The sequence below is a fragment of the Acanthochromis polyacanthus genome, chromosome 2 (assembly GCF_021347895.1).
Source record: "Acanthochromis polyacanthus isolate Apoly-LR-REF ecotype Palm Island chromosome 2, KAUST_Apoly_ChrSc, whole genome shotgun sequence".
In the NCBI taxonomy this organism is placed as follows: Eukaryota; Metazoa; Chordata; class Actinopteri; family Pomacentridae; genus Acanthochromis; species Acanthochromis polyacanthus.
The window spans coordinates 1,892,629-1,918,358 of record NC_067114.1 but is presented as its reverse complement, the minus strand read 5'-3'; the positions used below and the strand labels follow the sequence as shown (position 1 = coordinate 1,918,358).

The 25,730-nt window shown below is 40.1% G+C and overlaps 1 protein-coding gene across 1 annotated transcript in view; it reads left to right on the top strand.

Annotated features, from left to right (window-relative positions):
• LOC110956566 (A disintegrin and metalloproteinase with thrombospondin motifs 7) overlaps positions 1 to 25,730 on the top strand; it is a 147,151-nt gene that overhangs the window by 15,239 nt on the left and 106,182 nt on the right. The window contains exons 3-6 of the mRNA XM_051936592.1: positions 4,308 to 4,491; positions 7,623 to 7,822; positions 16,583 to 16,666; positions 18,607 to 18,731. Coding sequence (XP_051792552.1) covers positions 4,308 to 4,491; positions 7,623 to 7,822; positions 16,583 to 16,666; positions 18,607 to 18,731 — 593 coding nt within the window. The remainder of the gene's footprint in view (positions 1 to 4,307; positions 4,492 to 7,622; positions 7,823 to 16,582; positions 16,667 to 18,606; positions 18,732 to 25,730) is intronic.

Sequence of the window (25,730 nt, the reverse complement as noted above, 5' to 3'; positions counted from 1 at the left end):
GAACCCTGTTTGGATGCTCAGCGGCTCTTTTTGCTTTCAGGCGTGCATGTGCAGGTTTATTTGGTTAAACTGCAGCTGCTGTTGTTATTCTTTCTTGCACCGACCAGACAGAGCATGTTGATCTCAGTTGCATAACATTTTCTGTTATACAGGGCTGTCAAAGTCATCTTAGTTCAGGTTCCACATTCAGCCCAGTCTGATCTCACAACATAATAACCTGCAAATAACCACAACTCCAAATGTTTCCTTTGTTTTAGTGCAAAAAGTACATTCTGAAAATGATCACATTTAAGGATTTGTCTTTTTACAAAACATCGTGAACAACTTGAAATTTATGAAGAAAAATAAGTTCAGTTTCATCCACATTCATCCTCAGTTTATCATTTCCACATTACAACTTCCAGACCACAGAGTGTCTACAAAGGAACACAACATTTAGTCACCTGGAACTGAACCACAGAGGGTTTTATATTATAGTCAATATGACAAAAGTCTGACAAAAACAACAAAACTGAGACAAAATATGACAAATGAGATGCAAAATGACAAAACAATTAGACAAACAACATGAAACAAAACAAAAAGTAGACAAAAAATTTGACAAAGAAGTTACACAGCAACAAAAATGGTCAAAAACAAGACAAAATATGATACAAATGAGACAAAAAATGACAAAAACGACACGCAAAACACAATATCACAAAATAAACAACACAAGTGAGACAAAAAGGAAACGCAAAACAACAAAAACGTGAGACAAATGACAAAAATAAGACAACAAATGACAAAAAACAAGACAAAATATAACCAAAATGAGACACAAAATGACAAAAATGAGACGCATAATGACAACAAATTAGACAAACGAAACGAAACTAATCAAAAAATAGACAAAAAAATTAGACAAAGTTAAACTCGACAAAAAATGGTCAAAAACAAGATTATAAAATGACACAAATGAGACAAAAAATGACCAAAAAAAAACCCACGACAGAAACGACACACAAAACAACAGAGCGTCCCACGGGCCAGATTGGAGCCTCTGGTGGGCCGGTTTGGGCCTGTGGGCCGCATGTTGGCCACCTTTGGTGTAATAGAAAATACCTTTTTCTTGCAGATACGGTTTAGTGTTAATAAAATAACATGCAGTAATAAGTTTCCATTCAGTGTCAGCCGGAGGGTTTTATTACTGTGTTCACATTCCTGAACCACAGAGTGAAAGTGAGCGTCTCTGTCGAAGCTTTCGCCTTAAAAATAAACCATATTTTGTTTCCTCCTGCCTGCAAATGTGACTTTATTCCTAGAAAAGAGGGTGAGGTGCCAGATTCATGCAAACTGTGGGTCCCACTAAAAATACAATGATCTCAGAGCTAAATGCAGTGTCACCGGTAAAATAAATGTTGTTGTCGGCGGTGCAGAGACGACGTGACATTTGCAAAGATTCACAGCACACATAAACAAGCCTGATGTTATTTACAGAGCAGAGAGGACAGAACGGAGAGCAAAGTTTTGTTCTAATGCGCTTTAAACACTGGATCTACATCACACTCATGTATGTGTAGCTGTGAGATGTGATGATAGGGTTTTATCTGCATCTTTTGTTGTGTTTTTATGTCAGAGCTATTGTCAGATTGCTGAAGCATGTGGTTTTGCAGATATTGTGAAATTGTGCAGAAATCCAAATGCCACACGAGCACACAGAAAAATCTCCTTCGTTCAGCTGATTTTATTCCTCGGTGGTTCGCTGCATTCATCCGCTTGCTGCTCATGCAGTTTTTCACTCAACTGTGGTTTTATTTACGACGACAAACGACAAAAGAATCCAAAACATGCCAAATAAAATGACGAGGTGCTGAATATTCGATCCTGCGGGTCATTGTCCAGCTCAGCTTCCATTTTAAGGTTCTTTATTATCTAAGAGGCCTGTTGTCTGTTTCTACACACTCTGCTGGAGGCTAAATATGAGATATTATGTACTTGTTATTTTCTAACTCAGTTCATATTTTAAGGTTCTTTATTAGTTATTCGCCCTGCTTTCTGACCCCATATTTTGTGCTTGAGGCAAAACTTTTGGTTTATTTGCAAGCATTTATCTGGTTAAGGACCCGGCTGAACGCACTGAATCAGCTGGATTCAGGAAAAGGCAAAGACAAAGAAGCGCTACCTAAAAGTTTGGCTTTGTCAGTTGTAAACATCAGCAGAAGTCTGTCTGTTTTTTGACACACATCCTTCATGTCAGACGCAGCAACATCCGCTCTTTAAACACGATCGATCTTTGGTCCTGTCAGATGGGAGGAACTCTTTCTTCAGCCATCCTGTCTGAGCTTCAGACTCTGTAACAGCTGAAGGAAAGTGAACCAGAGCAGAAGGTGGACAAGAATTAAATAAAGGCAGGGATGGAGGAGGAGGGGTGCTGCTACAGCTACTGGAATCTGGTTTTGGCACGGTGCCTGCATGATTTAGGGTGCAGTAACTGAGCAGACATTTGATCTTTCCCTCTGTTGCCCTGCATGGTAAACCTGAGACACTGGCCTGTTTCTGCTGCTTCACTGCAGGCTCACTGGGATCTTCTTGCTGCAAGGCGAAAGTGCTAACCGCTACTCCACTGTGCAGCCCTTATTCGAAACAAAAAAATGGAAAGTTTTTGTATCATTTTCAGTTTCTCTCTGGACAATAGATTTCAAGTTTCTTTGCTAAGACAGCTGCGGAATGGAAAAGCTTTTTGTTTATCTGAATGTAAATCTACCTAAAAAACACAAAAAGGCCTAAATAAAACTTTCTACATTAATGCCAACAAACATTTAGCTTCCTGAAGTAATGAGGACTCAACCCTGCCTGCAGCGATCCAACCAGGCGTGAACTAACCGTGACGTCACCCGTTGGTTTCAACGCCGAGAAAATGAAGCCCGGATTGTTTAATTTTTTTTTTTGAAAATGAAGCCCGGATTTTGCTACTTCCTGGTCGCCGTTTTGGATTTTTTTGGAGCCAGTGACGTAAAAGCGTCATCAAACAGACTGGACCGGAGAGAAACTAGGGGCAGGATTGGCTGAGGACTCTCTTATCCCGCCCACATTTTACCACAGAGGCTTCTGTTGCTGTCTATCAAGTATAGCCACGCCCCCTGGCTCCGCCAACTTTAACGATTTATTTAAAATTCAGTATTGATTTATTTTAAGATCGGCCACCTGATCTCTCATTTTGACCATGAAAACTAACGGGAAAAAAATCCTGAGCTGTAGAACATCAGTCTATCAAATTTTATTTTTTCCAAAAATGAACTGGGGTCTATGGAGAAAAAAGCTTTTTGGAGCCAACCCTAGCGGACGGCGTGATATTGCAAGTTTTTGACACTTCCGGGTTGGCTTCAATTCTGGAGCCAGATGCTACGTCCATCTTTATATACAGTCTATGGATTCAACACTAATCTGTTTGTCTTTGCTTCAAACTGTGCAGGAAGAGCTGCAGCGATTTAACATTTAGCCGTCAACTATTAAATTAAACGCCACCTTTTCTGATAATTACTCGGTTTGAGTGATTTGTTCAGAATAATAAGTGAAAATTCTCTTCATTGCAGCTTCTTAAATGTGAATATTTTCAGGTTTTTTGCCTCCTTTAGGACAGTAAACTGAGTGTCTTTGGGCTTTTGGAAACACGAATCAATTCTGCACCGTTTTCTGACATTTCATTGACACAACAAAATACCGGTTTATCGAGAGAAAAACTGACAAATCAATCAGCCTTGAAAATAATCAGAACTTGCACAATGTGATTATATTCTTCACACTGCAGTCTCATGGAAACATATTTAACTGGAACTTGATGTGCAAAAAATACAATTCTGTATCACTAATTAAAAAGAACCTGTTAATGCTGAAAATCTTATCAAGTTTAATTTTATTTCAGTTCCAGAGTTGTGTTTGTCACATTGCTCATTTATGTGCAGCGAAATGCAAACGATAAGACATTAAAAAAGAGCAGCTTCAATCACAATATCCTGGAGCACAAGCTGACATATTTACGGCGAGTAAAAGTGGAAAATCCTCACCTCCAGCGAGCAGCGAGCGCTCCATTTTACCATTCTAAATTCTTAAAATTTTCACTGGTGATCAAAATAGTTCCAGATTATTTATCTTTCAAAAAGAAAATGTATAAATTTACTACGTTTTGCTGCTTTATCCTGATGTGTCGCCTCATAGCAGCATCCTAACGGTGTCAAAACATTAAATCATTTGTGTCTGACTGAAAGAGACGATTAAATGTTTAACGAGACGAAGAAAAAGTGACCTTCATCCTTTTGTTTCTGCAGACGGGGCTCTTCAAGCTGTCTGACGAGGAGTTCTTCATTCAGCCTCTGGAGAAGCAGAGCGTCGACACCTCGGCTCCACAGGCTCACGCCGTCTACAAACGCCACGCCTCTCCTCCCCCCTGGAGTCCAGTCGTGCAGCCCATCTCAGGGAAACAAGCTCGCAACGGTACTTGTGGAAATCAAAGTAAGTCGCTCTTCTTCATTTACATTCTGAAAAGCTTCTTATTTGTTTGGTGAAACTGTGCAGTCAGCTGACACACAAGTAGATTTATCCACTGCCCGAAAATAAGACGCTGAGTGATAAGAAAGAAGACGATGACTTGTTAAAATTCCTCGTCTCTCTCATGAGTCTGCATTCACCCAAAAGTTGTAGGACAGGTTCTACTTTATTTGAACGTGAAAGTGTCCTAAAACTTTTGACAGGGGGTGTATATAGCTTGTAGTTAGAAAATATGCATGAAAACGATGATAAGGTCAAAATAATCACTTGCCTAGTAATTGTGCAGACAGTGTATATCATTAGGAAGCTACACAAAAACAAACCTTTTTCTGGCATCAGTTCTACTGGTGTGTGACTACGTGGTAGTTGTAGCTCTTTTTAAATGGTCGATCAGACTCACTTTTTGTTTCTATCTGGAGAGATAAAAACTACACTTGAGCTGTGATTTTTTTTTTTTGGCATTTACAAAAAGGCAAAGCTCTTGGCATTTATTTTTGAAAATGACAGCACAAGGACACACTTCTCTAGCAAAATATTCAACAAAACAAGTCTGAGTTGTGTTTTGAATGGTAAAACAAGAAGTAAACAGTTTAAAGTGAAGTGAAAAAAAATGTATTAGGAAACACACGAGTGGCTTCACAGCTGCAGTGTTTGACTTTTCAGTTTATTATTCTTTAGTGAGCAGAACAGCTTGACAAGGTCTGAACACAGAGTTCACTGCTTTCTTTAATAACTGGAGAAAGTTTCAGCCAACAAAGCTTTCAGTTCCTCTTCATGTGAGCTCCAGTTGAGTTGTTGTTTCTGCCTCCATGGCATCCTATAGATGTTATGTGTGATTTAAGTCTGGGAGGGCAGTCAGAAGAAAACACACTCTGTTCATGTTTTGGATTGTTGTGACTCACCGGAGGTAGTCTGTGGATAAAAGCCTGTCATGGGCCGTGACTTTCCTTTCCACTGTCTCCATGTTACCGTTTTCCCCTTTACTGCGGGAAACAACAACCACAAGAACCTCTGAGCAGCAATCTGTGTTGAAAGCGACAAGTTTTGACAAAGGTTTGAATTGTGCATTGAAGCAGGTCTGCTCGGTTGTTTTGTTGGATCATTGTAAAGCTACACAAAGACAGTGTTTACAGCGCTTACTTGGAGGGTAAACACTGAAGTAAACATGTTCTTTGTGTGGCTTTACAACCGGGACAGGAGATGTTTGCCCACAGGTTATGGAAAAAGTCCAAATTTCCAAACATGTTCCAAAAATGCAAGTTTGCCTGGGACAGTATGTGAGGTTCAAGTTCGAAAACTGGCGATTTCTTTAGGTTAGCATCCAGCATTCCTTTATACACTTCATTATTCAGTTAGTTAACACAGTTTGACTCACATCACAGTAATAAAACGATCCCAGACTATGACTGTCCAACCAAACAAGATAAAGCATTTTTGTTAACGGGTGTAGTCAGACCATTCTCTGGTACTGTTCAGATAAGTCTGGCTTTTTGAGACTAGTTTTACTGAAACTGCTCTTTAAGTTTGCATTCAGGATTCCTCAATACAGTTTTCACCTAAACCTCTATAGAAGAAACAAGCTGTGCTGTCCTCTTAGTGTGTTCTGTTTGGAGTTCTGCTTGTGGACTAGGGCTGGCCCGAATAGTGGTTTCTAGCCTCTGAATATTCGGGCCTATTAAAGACGAATATCCAAATATTCGTTCCGCAGCGTAACGTCCGACTAGTCGGGGGGCTTGTGGCGGAGACGGCCCGAATATTCGGATCCGTTCGTCTGGTCTCCCGGGTCCAAATTTTGCCTTCGTTGTGTCTTCAGTTAAACTGAAGAATTCCCAAACAGCGGAGGTCTTCAGCGTCTTGTCTTGTGTTTATGCAACGAAGTGAAGCGTGACGTCAGAGTCGAGATGAGCCGAACATGGCGGGATGAGCCGATGTGGGCCGAAGGCGGAGGGAAGACGGTGACGCCGAATATTCGTTCCGCCCGGTAATGTCCGACGGGGGGGCACTACCGCCGTAGCGACCGAATATTCGGATATTCGGGTCCAGCCCTATTGTGGACTTTCTTCCATCACATCCATGTAGGTTGAATTTGGACTCTCTGTGCTTCTGTTCTTTCATAAATGTAACCGTAGCTGTCTTATTCTTTGGGTTTTGAATGCTTTCCTCGCTGTCCGTCTCCCTCTGTATTAATACTTTTTGTCAGGAACAGACTGTGAACTGAGCTGTATCTAGTAATTGTCATTGATCTCCAAAGGATATTTTGCTGCTGCGTCTCTGCTTTAATGATTTTCCTCGTAATTATGTGGTTCGATCTGCAGCCGGCCTCATTGGGTCTGAATGTTCACGCTCTGCTTTCAGTCACCAACCCTCCATGGATGAACTTTTTGACGATCTATCAGACTGTGAAACGTGGAAGATTGAGCCTTTTTCGATGAGCCGAAGAATAGAAACTGTGCTTTAGCTTTTCTCCAAGCTAACCACTCACAGTGTAATTTGTATTGAATGTCTAAAGTCAGTTAAGTTCACTCAGGTGGTTGCAGCAGAGTAGCGTCATCACATTATCACTGGTCCAAGTTTGACAGTCAAAGCCTTGTTATTGCCATTGAGAGAGATCTGTTCTTCGTTTCTCAAGTGAAACTCTAAAGATATTTGTTTAAAAATGTGAGAAATGTGTGTGTTTGTGCAGCAAATACCAGTTTAAGCTTGTTTTTGTTTAATCCAATGAAAAAAACGCTACAGAAATCAAGAAAATTCATCACATTAATAGACATATCATGCTGAAATCAAGTAATAGCCACTATAATTTGCAAAAAAAAAAGTATGGTGCTTTGATTTTCAGGCAGATTGTTCCAAGAGATTGCTGTTGTTGTGACAGACAATGTGTGTAATTAAAAAAAATATAAGCAAACAAATAGATTCAGGTTTATTTGTCGTTGGAAGAGCAATTGGAATAGCAGCGTGGCCACGAGCAGGTGACACAGCTGTAGATGGAATGTTTGCACCACATTTACGTCTTTTTTAGTTGTGGTTTGTTGACACACACTGTGCCTCAGTGAGTTTAGAGTCTTAAGGCTCTATTTCTGTTCTCGCGTCTCCAGACTCCCATCGAAGTTTAGAAGACGTCGAGCGGCAGCGAGAGCGATGGGAGCTCCGGCAGCAGAGGAGGAGGAGGAGGATCCGCCAACGCTCCATCAGCAAAGAGAAGTGGGTGGAAACGCTGGTGGTGGCCGACCCCAAAATGGTCGACCATCACGGGAGCAAAGCTGTGGAAAGCTACGTCCTGGCTGTCATGAACATTGTAAGTATTTGACGTTAAACTTGCGGCGTGGAGCTTTTGTCTCCCCCTTCTGGCACTGAGAGTAATGACACAAACACAGCTGATGCAGGGTTATGACAGATGATTTGCTGTTTGATCGCTTTCTGTTTTAGCCTGTGATCTTTTCTAAAAGGCTGAGTTTCTTTTTTTTATCTGGAGTAGGGCTGGGCGATAAATCGAATTAATTCGATTCATTCGCCTTTTTAAAACCTGACGATTTGAAAATTTGCCAAATCATAAAATCGAGGTGAGCTTAAATATATAACAATGCAGATTCTTCTTCTGCCTTTCACGACTTGTACACTGGAGTTTGCTTCCGCCTCTCATCTCCTTCCACCAAAACACTCACACCCCCGTCATGGCGGACAGAACAGCAGACGAAGAGTTGGTGGCGAGAAAAGGGCCTCATGTTACATCGATTATATGGAAGTGGTTCGGCTTTGACAAGACTGACACAGAGCAAACTACAGTCATGTGCAAGGTTTGCAAAAGTACTGTGAAAACGAAGAGTAGCAGCACAACTAACCTCTTTCAGCACCTCCAGCAGAGGCATCCTAAAGAATGGGAAGAGTGCTGCAGCTACGGGAGTGCGGCATGGCTAGCACTAGCCATAGCTAACAGACCGCAAAGAAACAACAATTAAAATCGTAATCGTCCAAGATGACTAAAAAATCAAGGTTCTATTTTTTGGCCATATCGCCCAGCCCTAATCTGGAGCATCAAAAACCTTTCTTGGAAGCTTCCCATAGTCTCCACTGTTCTCCTAAATACTCTCCTCTGTCTGTGGCTACGGCAGCTTCTCTCTTCTGCTCTGGCAAACCAATCTGTTGCTGGTTGATGTGAAACATTACCGCTGTGCCAGCGTGGGATTGTCGCCATATTTTCAGTTTTGGGTAACCTTACCTTGTTTTTTAACCTCTGACAGTTCACCACTTACCTTTGGACCATTTCAAGCTTTTAATTGGACTTGAAATACTTGAATTTCACTTAAAAAAAATTGTGGCGTTCTAAACTTTTGACCGGTAGTGCACCTGAATGATTGACATGTAGATGTGTTCAGAAAATGATCTTTGAAATCCGTGTAGCAAAACAGTGAACAAATGAATGTATGAGCTGAGAATATTTTGTCAGAAATGTTCATTATAGCTCTATAACGCAATATTCTTAGCCTTTTTTAAATCATCTGTTAAATGTCTGTTATTATGGCTTACATTTAATTACGTAATTGTTGACAGATGAGGCTAACAATACACAGCGGTTTGAAAATTTCACATTAAAACCGCACAAATAAAAGAATCCTTCTAGATGTTTTGAAGGCAGGATGTTGACCCGACTTTCCAGATGTTTTGGATGACAGTTTTCAGTTTTTCCATCTTCTTGTGTGTCAGATAGCCTCTCGTCATCTGTTATCCTTTCTTCCAGCATGATTCTCTTTTCTTCCACAATTAGTGTTATTACTCACTGCCAGCTGGAGGTTAAGCAAACTGACTCCTCGTCTGTTATTGATTCGCACATAAGAGAAGGTTGCGACTACTACCAGAGGACAGAATATCAGGAAAGGAAATTCTCTGACAGAGTAGGACAAGGACTAACCGACTTAGCAGACAATAATACACAGAGGAAGCAGCCATTATTCCCCACATCCTCTCGTGGTTCTTTTTTTCGCTTCTTTACGCTGCAGCTTTGAACTTTAGAGCCCCAAACAAGTCGGTTTGGTGAAAACAATCTTGCGGAGCTTCAAGGGAAGCAGCCTCTCAGTCGTGTCCGAACAATAAGCCATGTCCTCATCTTCCTCAGCCGCCGGGCGCTCCATTGTCTCATCGGCGACGAGGTCTTGAAGTCGTCGGCTTCACAAGAGCTTCGTGTTTTTGCTGCTGTGTATGAACACAGTGGAATGATTTACACACATGCAGCAACCAGGACCAAACTCAGCAGAAAGAAGCTGGACTCACTTCCACCAAAACAGCTCCCGGCTTCCTGTCACATCAGGATCTGATGGGGAATTACTGTAGCTTCTCTGGGGTATTTATTATCACACAGACAGAATGTGAAGACAGAAACAGTGGGACTTCAGTAAACACTGTTTAACCTCAGATGCTCAGTCGGTGGCTTCAGCGGATGTAACCTCAGCAGCTTTAAATAGCCGCAGCTCTGTTTCCATTCACAACCTAAACAATGGAGGAAAATGGATAAAGACAGACAAAACACACACACCGTATAAGATACCTGCTTTTTACACAGCTTTTAACCATCTTATTTTGAACAATTTACTGCTACTTTGCTCATCTTTCCATTCAATGAAATATTACAGATAGTAACTAATAACTGAGGAAAAAAAGTAGACATATACAACGGGTCAAAACTGTAAATAAGGTAAAAAAAAATCCATCAAAAATGATAATTCATTTGTACAAATCGTATTTATTTCCGAAAAAAAACATTATTTTGTGCACAGTCCTTATCTGAAAGAATTATTAGGCTTAGAAAATAATAAATAATTTTTTTAAACTGTCATTTTACAGATTTTCTCAGTTTCATTAATACAGATACTCGTAAAATCTGAGGAAAAATAGATTACAACAGGTCAGAACTGTAAATGGCATCAAATCCCTTAAAAAAATGATAATTCATTTGTGCAAATCGTATTTAATTCTGCAAAAATATCATTATTTTATCACACTGTTCTTATTTGAAATAAATATTAGGCTTAAAAATGATAAATCATTTTTTAAAAACTGTCATTTACAGATTTTCTCAGTTCTATTAAAAAAAGAGTAAACAACTAGTCAGCTAAAATATTATTTTACAGATTTTTTTGACATATTTAAAAGAAGCATTTTGTATTTTATGGTTTGAAAAACGGTCAATAATTTTTAAGTTATTTGTCAGATTTTTATCGTTTTGTTTAATTACAAATACTATCTAGTAAAATCACCCAAAAGTATTAATTTACTTTTAAACTATATAAGAAAAAATACTCTTATTTTATTTTATTTTTCTGGCACCCTTAAAGGGTTTTTTTTACAGTGTAGATGATGTTACAGATGCATTTTCCCCCCAAAACTGTTCCAGTCTTATTTTCATATCTGCAGTAATAATATTACTGAATGAGTACGACTATGAGGCTATGAACAGTTGTTTTGTGTGTCTGATGTGTCTCAGTTTCATCGTTTGTACAGAGAGTTCAGTGTTATTTGCTGCTTCTGTAACTCTGCTGCCGTCAGACTCAGGCGGTCGTTTATAAATGCACTTGTTTGTGTTGCAGAAAAAGCCTTTTCTCTCTTCCTCCTCGCCATCAAACTGCTGCAGTTTTCTGAGTGGATATTTGAAATTCATAGTCACTTTCTAAACAATTACTTTCACTTTTTGGCCTGTGAAATGTGTTTTGCGCCTTGAACAAGACGTGCATAACACATGAATGACTGTGAAAATAAGAGTCTTTGACCTGTTGTTTGTTGTATGGAATCGAGCTATAAAACGGTATTTTATTTTATAGTGAATGTTATATTTTTCTGTATTAATATGACCGTAAACAGCATCCATTTTTCTAGCAAGTCCTAAAAGCAGATGAAGACTCAGTGATTTTTTTGAGACAACTCAAACCAATACAACACAAAAACAGTATGAACCTTTGCTTCCAGTGTCTGGTGTGACCTGCTGTGTAACAATAACTACTATAATAAATCAGTCCTGCCTATTCCTGTCTATTTTAACCCTTGAAGGATCATTAAAGTATTATCTTTAGCTCTGGGATGTTGTGGGTTTCCTTTCTTCAGGTCTGACAGCAACGTTTGCTGGATTGAGGTCGACTTCTTTGACTTGGTCTTTCCAAAACATCGACTTCTGCAGAAGGACTTGTGTTCTTGCTTCAGGTCTTGCTACGTGACCCACTTTCTCTGGAGAGCCAGTTCACAGACAGACAGCCTGACATTTTCCTTTAAAATTCATTCTTCCATCAGTGATGCCAAACCAGCCTGTCCCTATGCATGATACTACCACCACCATGCTTCACAGATGGGATGAGGTTCTGAAGCTGGAATGCAGTATTGATTGCTCCAGATACAGCGTTTCTCATCTGAAAACGCTTTCAACAAACCCTTCTTTGTTGCTCGTGTGATGTTTTGCCAGACAGAATAGATGTTTTTGGACAGCAGTTTTTCTTCTTGCTGTCCTGCGATGCTCAACGTTGTTCTTTGGTGTTCTCCTGATTGTGACACAAACATCGGCTAACATTTAGTTGTTCAGGAGTTCCTCTGAGTTTGCTCTTGTTTGCTCTTGGGGTGATCTTTGTTGGTCGACTGCTCCTGGGGAGGATAACAAAGGTCTTGAGTTTCCTCTGTTTGTACTCCGTCTGTCTGGCTGTGGACTGGTGCAGTCCAAACAGATTTATATCCTCAGAAATCTCCTGTGTTTGCGGCATCATACACTGTGACAAACGTGTTGTAAAGATCAGACTTTGCTAGATTACTGTTCTTTAAACACCTGTTTGTCCTCCCATCAATTAAATTAAATGTTTATCCGGGAGGTTCACCTGCATTTATACACTCACAAATCATCATTTTCCTCAATAAATAGATGACCAAGTGTAATGTTTTTGGCACATTGTATTCCATTTATCTATTTGTAGGACTTGTTTGGAAATATGATGATGCTTCGGTCGTATTTCTGCAGATACTAGGAAAATTCTGAAGGGATTGCAGCCTTTAAAGCACCCCTGTAGATGACAGGAAATGAAGGATGAAGAGAAAATATACCATAAGTGTGACAGCATGTCCAAGAAGTGCATTTCAGCTGAGATATTGGGGTTCCATTGTGGGGTTTTTTTGGACTGTGGTTTTCAAACACGAGTCTGCGTTGTAATTTCTACATTTTCTGCTGCCAGAATTAAAGTAGACTTGGAATCAATAATCTCATATGAAAGGTCTGACATGTTTCTAGTTGATCCAATCAGCTGAACTCGAAGACAGGGTGAAAAATTGGTCTTTGTAGGCAGCGGCACGCTTGGATTTTTGTACAAATGAGGATTAGGGTGCTCTTGGACAGTCTTTTCTCAAAGCCGGCGGTGAAGTTGCACTTGGTGAATGAAAAGTCGTAAAAAGGGTCACAAAAACAAAGAACGACAGACTTTACAACCAGCACTGCTTCCAGTAGACTGTACAGCAACAAAAAAACTCAGGAAACTGTCATGCTTCTCTCCATACAATACAGGCAAATTCTGTGAATGATTAATATTCTGTACTTTTAAAATCCTGTGCAGTATCAGTTTTTTCTACATACAGTAGAACATGTGCTAAATGGGTGTTTTTCAATCTGATCGGTAGTCGTCCTCCGTCGATCAGGGTTGATCATGGGTTTCTGTTCGGCTGTTGCGGCGTCGCTTGTGGTTAAGGAGTCCGATACGGGAATGACAGTCTCTGTCGCAGAAGTCGCATTTGTGTGTGTTCTCTGGTCTGTTTGGGTTGTTGCACTCCTTTCTGCTTCTGCGTTAGTCAGTTTCTCTTCTCCAGACCTAAGGTGTTGATTCGGGGTTGTTCTCCACCTCATACAGTTGGCTGCGAGGTTCTCCCAGGACTAGGCATTGATGTCGAGTGCCTTCATGTCTCTCTTGCAGATGTCCTTGTAGCACAGCAGAGGATGGTCTTGGGTTCTCCTCCTAGATCCATAGAGGATGTCTTTTGGAATACGACCATCCTCCATGGCCAAGCCCGGTTGTCTCGGGGTAGGACCTCGGCGTTAGACACTGTGTCTTACCAGGGTTTGCCCAGGAAACAACAGATGCTTTTTAAAATGGAAGGCGTTGAGTCTTCTCTTCTGTGTGGTATATGTGGTCCATGTCTCGCTGCCGTACAGCAGAGTGCTGATGACACAGGCGTTGTACGGTGCCGTCTTGGTCTTCACTGTCAGCTTGGAGTTGGTCCACACTCGTGAAGTGAGACGAGCAAGTGTTGTAGTCGCCTTCCCGATCCTCTTGTCAATCTCAATGTCCAAGGAGAGGCTGTTGGTGATGGTGGAGCCAAGGTACGTCAACTGGTGAAGTACGTCGAGCTCAAAGTCGTCACTGGTGATGGTTGGCGGTTCCTCTGTATTCTGCTCCTTCTTCAGACTGATGGTTAGGCCTGCGAGGACTTGGGACTAACCAATCTGATCAGTATAGACAAAAATTTGCAATCTTAACCCTTACAAGGCCATGTTTCTGGAGAAGTGCATATACTAAAACATATACTAAAACCACCTAATCCATAAAAATATCGATCAAGTCTTGCGAGGTCGCATTGTCGTAGACGTTCGCCATATTGAATTTCGGCCGGTACGCGGCCCCAATAAGAGCTTCGTTATTGCAGCTTCGTTATAACGGGTCATACAGCTTTATCGTTTGAAATAAGCAAATTTGGGGCCAATGCTTATATCTTACCAAACATACGGGTGTGTGCATATTTTATGTTAGTTAGCAATCATAAACAAGTCACATGTGTTGAGCCGAGAATGTTCAGTTTCGGCTGTGTGTACGAGTAAGCGTGAACCAAGTATACTCGGTCCTGGCTTTTTAAGGGTTAATACTTCTGTTAGTATTTCTATTCATGAAACAATCTGTGCAATACCACTGACATATGCAGTACTGTTATTTCTGTAATTGGTACTTATGTATATTTTGGTTTGCTTTGGTTAATTTTTATTTTTGTACTACATTTCCTAAATGTCTGCACCATCTTTTACTGCTGCAACACTAAATTTCCCCAATGTTGGATTTATAAAGTCTTATCGTATCGTACCGTATCTCAACATCGTATTGGCAAAAAGAGTTAAATCCCTGCATACTTTCTGATGAAAATATTACAACCTCTATAAAAGCTGATCAGCAGCAAAGGTTGTTGGTGGCTCTGTGGTCAAACGTGTCGATAATGATGCTGACAGGCTTCTGTCTCAACGGTCTGAGCTCCTTTCACCTCCAACCTTTGTTTCACGGTTCTCACTTCTCATTTCTCAAATCAATCGACCTCCATCTTTCCCCGTTCACACGCCGCCTCGGATCAGGACAAGAAGCTGCTGTGAAAGCTATTGACCTATTTAAAGCAGCTCATTTTTGCACTCCATTCACCCTCGTCTGCATTAGATTTGAAGGAAGCCACCGTCTTTTGAAATAAGGAGTTTGTAAGGGTGCCAATTTCATGAGCGAGAAACTTATAGTTATGTTTTACTGATGCAAATTCGATATACTGGCACAGAAAACTGCTATATTTTAAACTCATATACAGACTATAATCATAGATTTTTATTGCTGAGGCACTCGGAACATTTGACAATAAGCTGTAAAAGCTTTGACGCTGAGAGGTTAAATTCTTAAATAAACTTGAGTCTAATCCTCTGAATAACTTCTGATCTGATGTATGAAAAAAATAATGGAAGAATTTGAAATACAAAACCGGAGATAAGATGTTTCTGAACAGGAATATATTTCCTTCATTGTATAATATTTGAATTTATTCATGAATGTTCTGCTGAAATGTTTGTGCTGGCCTTGAATCAAAATCCAACAGTCAAGTAACTTACGTCAAATACCAAAGTAGTCGATGCATTTGTGATAAACCGTTCAAAGAGCAAACTGTTTGAGAGAAGGAGGTGGTAGACAAACTGTCACAGTGGAAAAATGACTTATTAGGAGTCAGGAAAACAAGCAAGGAAGCAAGTAGGCATTAATTCTCAAGTTCTGTCCTGTTGTGGTTCAAGTCCTACCTCACAGGCAGATCCTTCAGAGTGTCATGGCGAGGGGAGCTGTCAAGGTCACATGACCTATCAACTGGGGTTCCTCAGGGCTCAGTGCTTGGTCCCTTACTCTTCTCTCTGTACACCACCTCACTTGGTGCAGTGATCCGCTCCCATGGCTTCTCCTACCACTGTTATGCTGACGGGGGGGGGGGGGGGGGGGATGGCAATTCTTCTGCAACTTGATGGCAACACCTTTGACCAATCACACTTGAAGCACTTTTGCACTTACTACAGGTTTTTCCTTATGTCTGAATTCTTGCTTGTGTTGTACGTCGCTTTGGACAAAAGCGTCTGCTAAATGAAATTGTAGAATTGTAAATAATAATGTGGAATGCAAAATGCAAGGATTGTGATCTACGCAGCAATCTGGAAATCAGTGGATGAAGAACTCAGGTTATTATACCACTGAGCTCATAAACACATGAATAACAAATGTGCAGACTGATCAGCAATCAGGGAGCTGGCAGAGTGAGAGTGAAATACGACGTGTTACATCACCCGTTCACTGTTTTGTTACCGCCTACTGCTGTATTTTATTATTTCAGATGACAGTTGCCCAGTGGCTCGGTGGTTAGCACTGTTGCCCTGCAGCTAGAAGTTCCTCGGTTCATGTCCTGGACCTGGGATCTTTGAGTTTGCATGTTCTCCCTTCCGTCTGATCCCCTCCAGATACATCTTTTGAATTATGAAACCTGAGAGAATCATTAAGATTTATTTTGCAGGCGGGAGAATGGAGGACAGAGGAGATGAGGAGGCTCAAAATAGAATGATTAGACACCAGAAACACAAAGAAAAACCCTCTAAGCTTCACAGTGTGGCTGAAAAATGCAGCTTTAATGGTCTTTTTAAATGCTTTTGGACAGTGTGTGTTTTCTGGTGTATTTACCACCTGTGACTCGTGGCCTTGCTTTGTTTCAGTAAAATGACACCGTATCTGCACAGAACAGGGTTTAATGGATTGATGGATTTGTCTTTCAGGTGGCGGGGGTGTTCAGAGATGCCAGTATTGGAAATGCAATCAACATTGTGGTTGTTCGACTCATCCTACTGGAGCAGGACGAGGTAAAACGGGCTTGATTTTAAATTACGTGAGATTAAAAAAGGAAAAGGGTTGATTTCCTGATGCAGTAATAATGTGAATTTAGCTTGAAATGAATGTTTCAAACTGACAGATTATTTGGGATGTCCAATAATATCAACCTGATATTGACATAAAGATGTAATATCGGTCAATATCGTGATCTTTTTTTTTTTTTTTTTGCTTGTCGTGAAAACCAATAAAAGAATGCCTGTATTTCACCTTCATTTACTCATTAAAGGAGAGAGAGAAAGAGTGTGAACTGTTGCTTGAGACAATGTTTTTAAAGGCATTTTTTTCCTTATCTTAAGTTGAGGTAGTTTTCTTATTCTGCACAGACAATGTTTCCATCTGAAAGCCTTTTTCATCTCAGAATGCATCCAATGGGGCGTCACAGTAAAATGAGGCACGATGTGTTAATTCCACCACAGGAGATATGAGATGTTACCTAGAATTAGTTAACCCTCCAGTTGTCCTCATTAACAGGCACCAAAAAATATAATTTCCTTGTCTGAAAAAATCCAAAAATTCAGCAAAAAAATTCCCCAAATTTCTGAAAATGTGCGAAATTTTTGGGAAGAAAATTCCAATAATTCCTTTAAAGTTTTATTTTTTTTATTTTTTAAATCCCCGAAATTTGGCAAAATGAGTAAAAATCTTCCAAAAAAAACCTAAAAATATCTAAAGTGATTCCATATATATCAGTAAATCTTCTAAAATTTTCTTTAAGAACTTTCACATAAAAATCAACCAGTTGGTTTATTGTTTCTGAATGTTTTTAAAGAAGCAACCAAAATCCAGCGAAATTCACTGGATTTTGGTTGATTTGTTAATGTGAATGTTCTTAAGAAACATTATTAACATTTCTTTTTTGCCACCAAAAAAATGTTCATAGGTTTCCCAAAAATGTTGAAAATGTGGACATGAGAAGTCGTGGTGGAAAAAATAATCTGTCAGCGAGCAATTATGAATAATTTTCCATTCAACTGCAAACACAACAGTTGCTAATATAAGTGAAACAATTTATTGATTTTACTCTGGGGTGGCACAGTGGGTCGGTGGTTAGCTCTGTCGCCTCACAGCTAGAAGATCCTGGTTTGTGTCCCAGCTTTCCTGGGATCTTTCTGCATAGAGTTTGCATGCTCTCCCTGTGCATGCGTGGCTTTCTCCAGGTTCTCCAGCTTCTCCCACAGTCCAGAAACATCCATCCATTCATCCATTCATTTTCTTCCAGAAACATGTTGAGGTTAACTGGTGACTCTAAACTGTCTGTAGGTGTGATTGTTTCTCTCTCTGTGTAGCCCTGTGATAGACTGTTACCTGTCCAGGTGTCCTCTGCCTTCACTCCAAGTCAGACTAAGATAGACTCCAGCCCTTCCTGTAAACCTATTGAGGATTAAGCGATGGATGGATGGATGGATGGATGGATGGATGGATGGATGGATGGATGGATGGATGGATGGATGGATGGATGGATGGATGGATGATACTCTGAAAAATCAGATGAAAAGAAAATGTGCTTCTGTCCCTGGCTGCTTATCCTGATGTTGTGCACCGTATAGAAGCGTCTTTGGGCAGAATGTTTTCACAGATTAGTTTTAAAAATGCACAGAATTTTACTGCCAAAAGCTGTGGAAGAAGTCGGCAGAACCAAAATCGTAACCATGCGGCACAGTAAAGTGCTGTCGTTTTCTTATTTTTGTCTGTTATTAAGGCTTGCAAAAGGTCATGTAAGCAGTGATGATGCAGTTTGCCAGAACCTAAAGCATTTTATAGCTTTCTCCGTCAGATCGTAGCTGTGTTTTGCTCTCCTGTGCGCTGCTGACAGCCCGTCTGATACACTCAGAGTGCATTAGCTGCAGATGATTGGTTTGTTTACTGTGTGTTCTCTCCCCTGCATCTAACTGTGGCATGTGGCTAACAGGGTGACTTAAAAATTACACACCACGCTGACAACAGCCTGAACAGCTTCTGTAAGTGGCAGAAGAAGCTGAACATGAAGGGAGACGAGCACCCGCTGCACCACGACGTGGCCGTTCTTCTCACCAGGTAAATAAAAGAAAATAACACCTCCACCCACAGCCACACAGTCACGTCCCCCCGGAGGCAATTTCCAATCTGTGTTCAGCAAATAAATGCCAGGTAGTTTTACATATTGAGAAGGCTGCAGGGAGAGGAACAGACTCTACATCATTACGGTCGCAAATTTTCTCATTTTCTTGTTTTTGTGCTTCATTATGGAACTGAGCTGCTCTGAAATCTCACAGCCTGTAATAGAAGCAGACGGAACGATGATCAGAGCATGAATAGGAAATGTGAATGTTATTCATATGGGAAAATTCAAATAAATTACCTCCTTACTGAGACACAGTTCCTTCCAGAACTCGCACACATTCACTAAATGAGTTGCTAGTTTGAATTTCTGGTGAACCTCTGGTCACATTGTGACCTCATGTTTTACAGCAGTATGAATTTTTGTGCATCAATGGAAACAGAACAACCACAGCTAGAAGTAGAGAAAGCTCCAAAATGTCTTCTGTGCAGTATGGCAAACTTATAGTGCCATAAACCCCAAAGAAAACTGAAATCAGAAGCATAATTTTTTAATGAACCTCCTCAGACCTGGTGTCTACATGTATGGACATCTTTTCTTTTTTTAAAGCTTACTGTTCATAATAATTATCATAACAACAACAACAATAGTAAAATATAAATATAAGATAATATAATATTAACCCTTCTGTTGTCTTCATTTACAGGCACCAAAAAGTATATCCTTGTCTAGAAAAAATTCAGCAAAAAAAATTCACGAAATTTCTGAAAAATGTGCAAAACCTTCAGGAAGAAAACTCCAATAATTTCTTAAAAGTTTCCCTTAAAAGATTTATTTATAAAAAATCCTCCAAATTTGGCCAGAAAATTCTTGTGAATGTTTTAAAAAAATGAGTAAAAATCTTCCAAAAAAAATCCTAAAAATATCCAAAGTGATTACAGATATATCAGTAAAACTTGTAATATTTTCTTTGAGAAATTCGCTGGATTTTGGTTGGTTTTTTGTCAATGTTCTTAAAGAAACATGTTTAATATTTTTTTGCCACCAAAAAATGTTCAGAGATTTCCCAAAAATGTTGAAAATGTGGACATCAGAAGTTTCACTGTTAAAATATATTTTTTTTCCCACATTTTCAAACTTTAAAACAGATCAATTTTGACCCACAGGATGACACGAGGGTTAATGTGTATAAATATAATAAAATATAATTAGCATATATTATCCGTTTATTATATTTATCGGTTACTCCTTTTTCCAAATAACTAGAAGAAATCTAAAATGCAGCCCAACCAAAGCTGAAATCTTAAGAGGTTAAATAGTTTTTCAAAAATGAAGAAAAAACAAGAAAAGAAGAAAAAAGCAGAATGTCAAAACTGCCCACAGGTGTTGTCAACACTGGGGCTAAAAAACCTAAAGTATATGCGACAGGTGTTTTCATACTGACCTCTTTTATTTGTTTATGTACTCGTCTCCTGTCTGCTCGTTCACCTCATTCCAGCAGAGTTTTTTTCTCTGTTGGTTGCTGCTGATGGCTTCACGGTTGCAGAGAAACGCATCATTTTTGCAAACCAGTGCAGCGTGATATAGAGAGATGTGACTACTAAAGACAGACATTACTACTTAATTAGATTCTTGTTTTGTTGCTGTTAATCTTTTAAATTTATGGCTGTCTGAGTTTAGAATCAGAATCAGAAAAACTTTGTTTATCCCCGAGGGGCAATTATGTGGGAAAAGAGCGGCACATGATAAAAAAAAAGAGAAAATACACAGAAAGGATGGTGGATAAAGCAGCAGATTATGTGCAGCGGCTGGCTTATACAGCAACGATATTAAAAGCAACAATTAAGTGAGATTACGTCTGAAAAGAACCTTTTTATGTGCACATTTGGGCTTTGTATTTATTGCACAAATTGTTCCTTTGTTGTTCAATAAATTGTTCCATTTTCCAATTCAGAAAACAAATAATTTCTCAGTTGTCATTGGTTGTTGTCATTCAAAACACCTCTGACGCTCATCACAGGCCCCTTCATGTTGTATTTCAGATTTATTTTGAGATATTCTGCATTGAAATCACCACGTTCTGCTCCCATGTAGGTCTTCGTGTCCACTCAGAAGCCATTTTTCTTCATTTTTTACAGAGGTCAGATGCAGGTCATTCCACTACAAAACTCCTTCAGATTGGTTTAATCCTCCCGTTTCTGAGATCTCTTACCTCTTCCAGCTGCTTCAGTTCATCTTTATTTCCTATCTCATGTGTGATCCATATTTATTACATCATTACTATATTATCGACTATTTTGTTGCGCTACAAACAACTGGAAATCAAACTGCTTCCTTTGCTCTTTTTGTTGATATCAATGCATTGTTTGGTCTTTGCAAGTATTTTAGATTTCTGTTTGTCGGGCACGCTTAAAATGAGATGCTATGTCTCCAGAATCTAATTCAAAAGATTGAAAAAATACTAATATTACGAATTATGCATTCTTCGTGTTATTAAGACTATTTCTGACATGCAGGAACAGAAAAAGTGGCTTCATTCTGAGAGTGCATGAAGGAATAACGACGTTTACAGGCTGCTGTCCATTTAACAAGCCTCGTTTACCCGTGAACCTCCTGCAGCAGAAACATAATTCTGATAAGAATAGGAGAAATGTCTACACTAGTGGGAGTCACTTTGATCATTAATATTCACAACAGCTCAAAAGGAAAGAACTTCTCCTTGTCGCAGCGAAACCAACAGAGCAGGAAAAATGTCCCTAAACCATCTCTGTCTTACTACTGATGAACGCTAGCTCAAGACACATTCACATTATCATGGAAATACTGATTTTACACACACTTCCTCTGCAGCTGCTGCTTAAACTGAAAGACTCGTTAAAACAGGGGTGTCCAACATGAGGCCCGTGGGCCAAAAGTGGTCCTCCAGAGGGTCCAATCCGGCCCTCAAAGTGTAAAAATTACAGAGAAAACATTAACTGCAGATTGTAAATTAGTAAAACTATAAATTTTAAATCATTTCTAGACCATGACAAGTTGTTTGGATCAGAAAGTAAAATACTAGTTTGTTCTGTTGTTATTTTGTGTCGAATATTTTGTCCTGTTTTTGTTGTTTTTGTCTATTTTTTGGTCTGACTTTTGTTGTTTGTCTCATGTTTTTGCCGCTTTGTGTTTCCTTTTTGTCTCGCTTGCGTTTTTTGTTTTATTTTTGTCATGTTGTGTTTTGCTTTATTTGCTGTTTCATGTCGCTTTTGTCGTTTTGTGTTTTTTTTCTCCATTTTTTGTTGCTTTGAAACTTTTTTGTCTAATTTTCACTATTTTGTTTCGTGTCGTTTGTTTCATTTTTTGTCATTTTGTTTCTCATTTTGGTCGTTTTGTGTCTCATTTTTGTAATATTTTGTCTTGTTTTTGTTGTTGTTTTGCCGTTTTTTGTCGGACTTTTCTCATTTTGATCAAAAAGTAAATCCTCCGTGGTTCAGTTCCAGGTGAATAAATGTTGTGTTCCTTTGTAGACTCTCTGTGATCTGGAAGTTGTGATGTGGAAATGATAAACTGAGGATGAATGTTGATGAAACTGAACTTATTTTTCTTCAGAAATTTCAGGTTGTTCATGATGTTTTATAAAAAGATAATTCCTTAAAGGAGAGCATTTTCACAATGAACTTTTTGCACTAAAACAAAGGAACCACTAGGAGCTGTTTTTATTTATAGGTCATTATGCTGTGGTTTTACTGGACCGGCCTGAACGTGGAACCTGAACTAAAATGACTTTGACACCTCTGCCTTCAAAGGTATTTCATAATGAACAAGTTCCTTCTTAAATATCAGAATGCAGCTCCAAAGTTTGATACAATAACACTTAGTCTAGTGGCGCTATACTGCAGGCACCATTAGCCGGGAAGCAAGTGTGAAATCATAAGAATAACAGACAAAAGAATAAGGAACATTAAGTGACGGTAAAATAAAAAGTTGAAATTATAACTCAAGTTCAAAAGGTGTTCTCCTGTGGTGTCCTGCTCAAAGATTAAACCGTCCACCAGCGGGGGAAAATGTATTCTCTTTGTCATTTCACTGGCAAAACCCAACAATGCTCCTTTGAAAATGTAAAAAGCCTCTTATTCGTGAGTGTTAAAGGACTTCTGCTCTGTCACCACAGTTTTCTCAGCAGTTCCCTTCAAAGCGCCCTCATGCTGCTAAAGAAAGAGTTTGACATTTTGCTTTCTCTGGTTAAATAAGATTGACGCCTTTCTCGTGTGTGTGTGAGAGATATGAAGCTAGTTAGCTTTACGTAAAGACTGGAAACAAGAGGAAACAGCTGTGCACAAAGAACCAAAAGATAGCCCAATTAACAATTTGCTTGCTTACACCAAAGCTGGAGACAGTTTTTGAGTTTGCAGTCAGTTGAGTTTATGTGCACAAGTAGTTTTTGCAAGCAGCTGTAACTTTTGCTGGCCTCATACTGAAGGAGTTTGCTAATCTGTCTGAACAAGTTGTATCACACAATTTAGAAGAAGCTTCACAGAATGGAAAATAATGACAAATCACACAGGATGGGATGATGCTGAGATTTTTGTGCCTGGTGGAGCAGAGCGTCAGCTCATGGGGAAACAGATGGAAACAAAATGGAGACTGTGATGCAACAACTTTCTGTAATATTGCATTGAGAAAAAACAAAAGTGGAAGACCAATGAGTAGTTTGACATCACTGTGAGTCTGCAAGAAGTTCAGGAGGTCTAAGACTGGATCTGAAAAAATCCTCACATTACCATCCATCCATCCATCATCTAAACACCTCTAAATCCTCATTAGGGTCGCGGTGGGGCTGGAGTCTGTCGCAGCTGATTGAGGGTGAAGAAAGGGGACACCTGGACTATTGTGGTGAAGAGGGAGCTGAGCCTCAAGGAGAAGCTCTCAGTTTACCATCCATCTATGTTCCAACCCTCACCTATGGTCATGAGCTCTGGGTAGAGACCCAAAGAATGAGATCATGGATACAAGTATCTGAAATGAGCTTCCTCTGTAGGGTGTCTGGGCTGAGCCTTAGAAATAGGAGGAGAAGATCAGATATCTGGAGGGAGCTCAGAGTAGAGCTGCTGATCCTTCACCTCTGAAGGAACCAGTGGAGGTGGTTTGGACATCTGAGTCAGATCCTCCAGGGAGACTTCCTCTGGAGGTTTTCTGAACACGTCCTCCTGGGAGGAGACCCTGGGGTAGATCCAGAACTCGCTGGAGGGATTATGTATCTTATCTGGCCTGGGAACACCTCAAGATCCTCCAGGAAGAGCTGGAAAGCGTTGCTGGTGGAAGGAACGTCTGGAATGATCTGCTTCATCTGCTGCCTCCATGACTTTACAATGGATAAGCAGAAGAAAATGGATGGATGTTTTTGGTCTGTGGGAGGAAGCTGGAGTACCCGAAGAAAACCCACTCCAGCACAGGGAGAACATGCAAACTTGATGCATAAAGAGCCCAGGCCGGGACACGGACTGAGATCTTTTAGCTGCATGACGACAGTGCTAACCAATGCTGGGCAGCCCCTCACATTACCAGTTTCAGACAAACATATTTGTGCTTTGATGTGAAGAAACCCACCCGCTGCACCTGATACTGATGAGTTTAGTAGTCCTCCAGTTGGCTCCTCCTGTCCCCCCCACAGCCTCAGATCCATAAGTCAGATGAGCATCCAGCCAGCATATCACCGAGGTTATCAAGTGGGCTCCTCCCTTCACTGATGTGTCCTTACATTGGGCCCATGACACCTCAGAGAGACTTAACAGTTAACTCTGTTGTTCCAGATCCACCCCCCTCCATACCAGCTCCCACCGTCCGACATCTCCACTAAAAGAACACCCAAATTCAACAACAGAACCAACACAGCATCGTCCCATTCTGTGGACTCAGGCTACTGGTAGCGACAACACTCAAACTGTCTACTCTGCTTTGGCCTCATTCCTCATCTGGATCCACTGGCTCATCTTAACTGCTTCATCTGACATTTCCTTGACCATCTTCTGCAGATTCTGTCCACACAGCCCCAGTTCTCCCGGTAATCATAGAGTTGATCCCTCTTCTTCCTACTTCTACTGGACAAACCCCAACTTCCCAACCTCACGGTCCTGTTTCTGCTGCCAGCTCTGCACATCTAAGCTTGTTTTCCTTTCATCCGCCTCCTCCCCTTAGTCCTCTCAGGCCACTGTCGGTTCTCTGTAATAAACTATCCGCTGACTGATCGACCATCTCTCTATTTCAGGCCTCAGGTTAGGACAAACTATCTCCTGTAGCGCTGCAGGTTTTCCCCCCAAATCCACCTGCATCTCCCAGTCATTAGCACCCTTTAGATGGCTTGAATGACTGCTTAGATACCAGGGTTAGCCCAAACCTGACATAATCTGAGCCCAGAATTCTTTTCATCTTTTTGATGTACTAAGTCCACTGGTTTTGTTTTCCTTCCTGGTGTTTGTTGTGTGGGATGCTGGAAGGTAAAAGCTGCAGTAATCAAGCCAACACAAGAAAAGTCAGAAGATTAACCGAAAATCTAACTGATGCACGAAACAAAGTACAACAAAAGTGCTAAAAATAAAACAAAATAAATGAGTACAAAGACCACAGGGAGAACTCAGTCAGGTAAACAGACAAACTAAAACAGGAAGAGACGAGAGCACATTTGCACAGAGGAGCTGATTGATGAGAAGAGACTGAGGAGAAATCAATGAGGTCCCGGTAGAAAATCAGAAAGAGAACAAAAAAACAACCAGAGATGCATGAGGAAAGGAATCCTAAAACAAGAATAAACAAGAAAATAAACCAAGCAAGAAAAACATCTTTAAAAATGCCGAGATTTTATTTCGAAATGTTTTGTTTTCAGTCACTGTTTATATATTTCTATTGGGATTCAGCAACATGGATATGCAGAACGTGCTAAAAATGAAAACATTAGATTAGTCAGTTGTTTGTATTTTATAATTGAGGCAGAAGTAATAGGAATAAACAGACACACG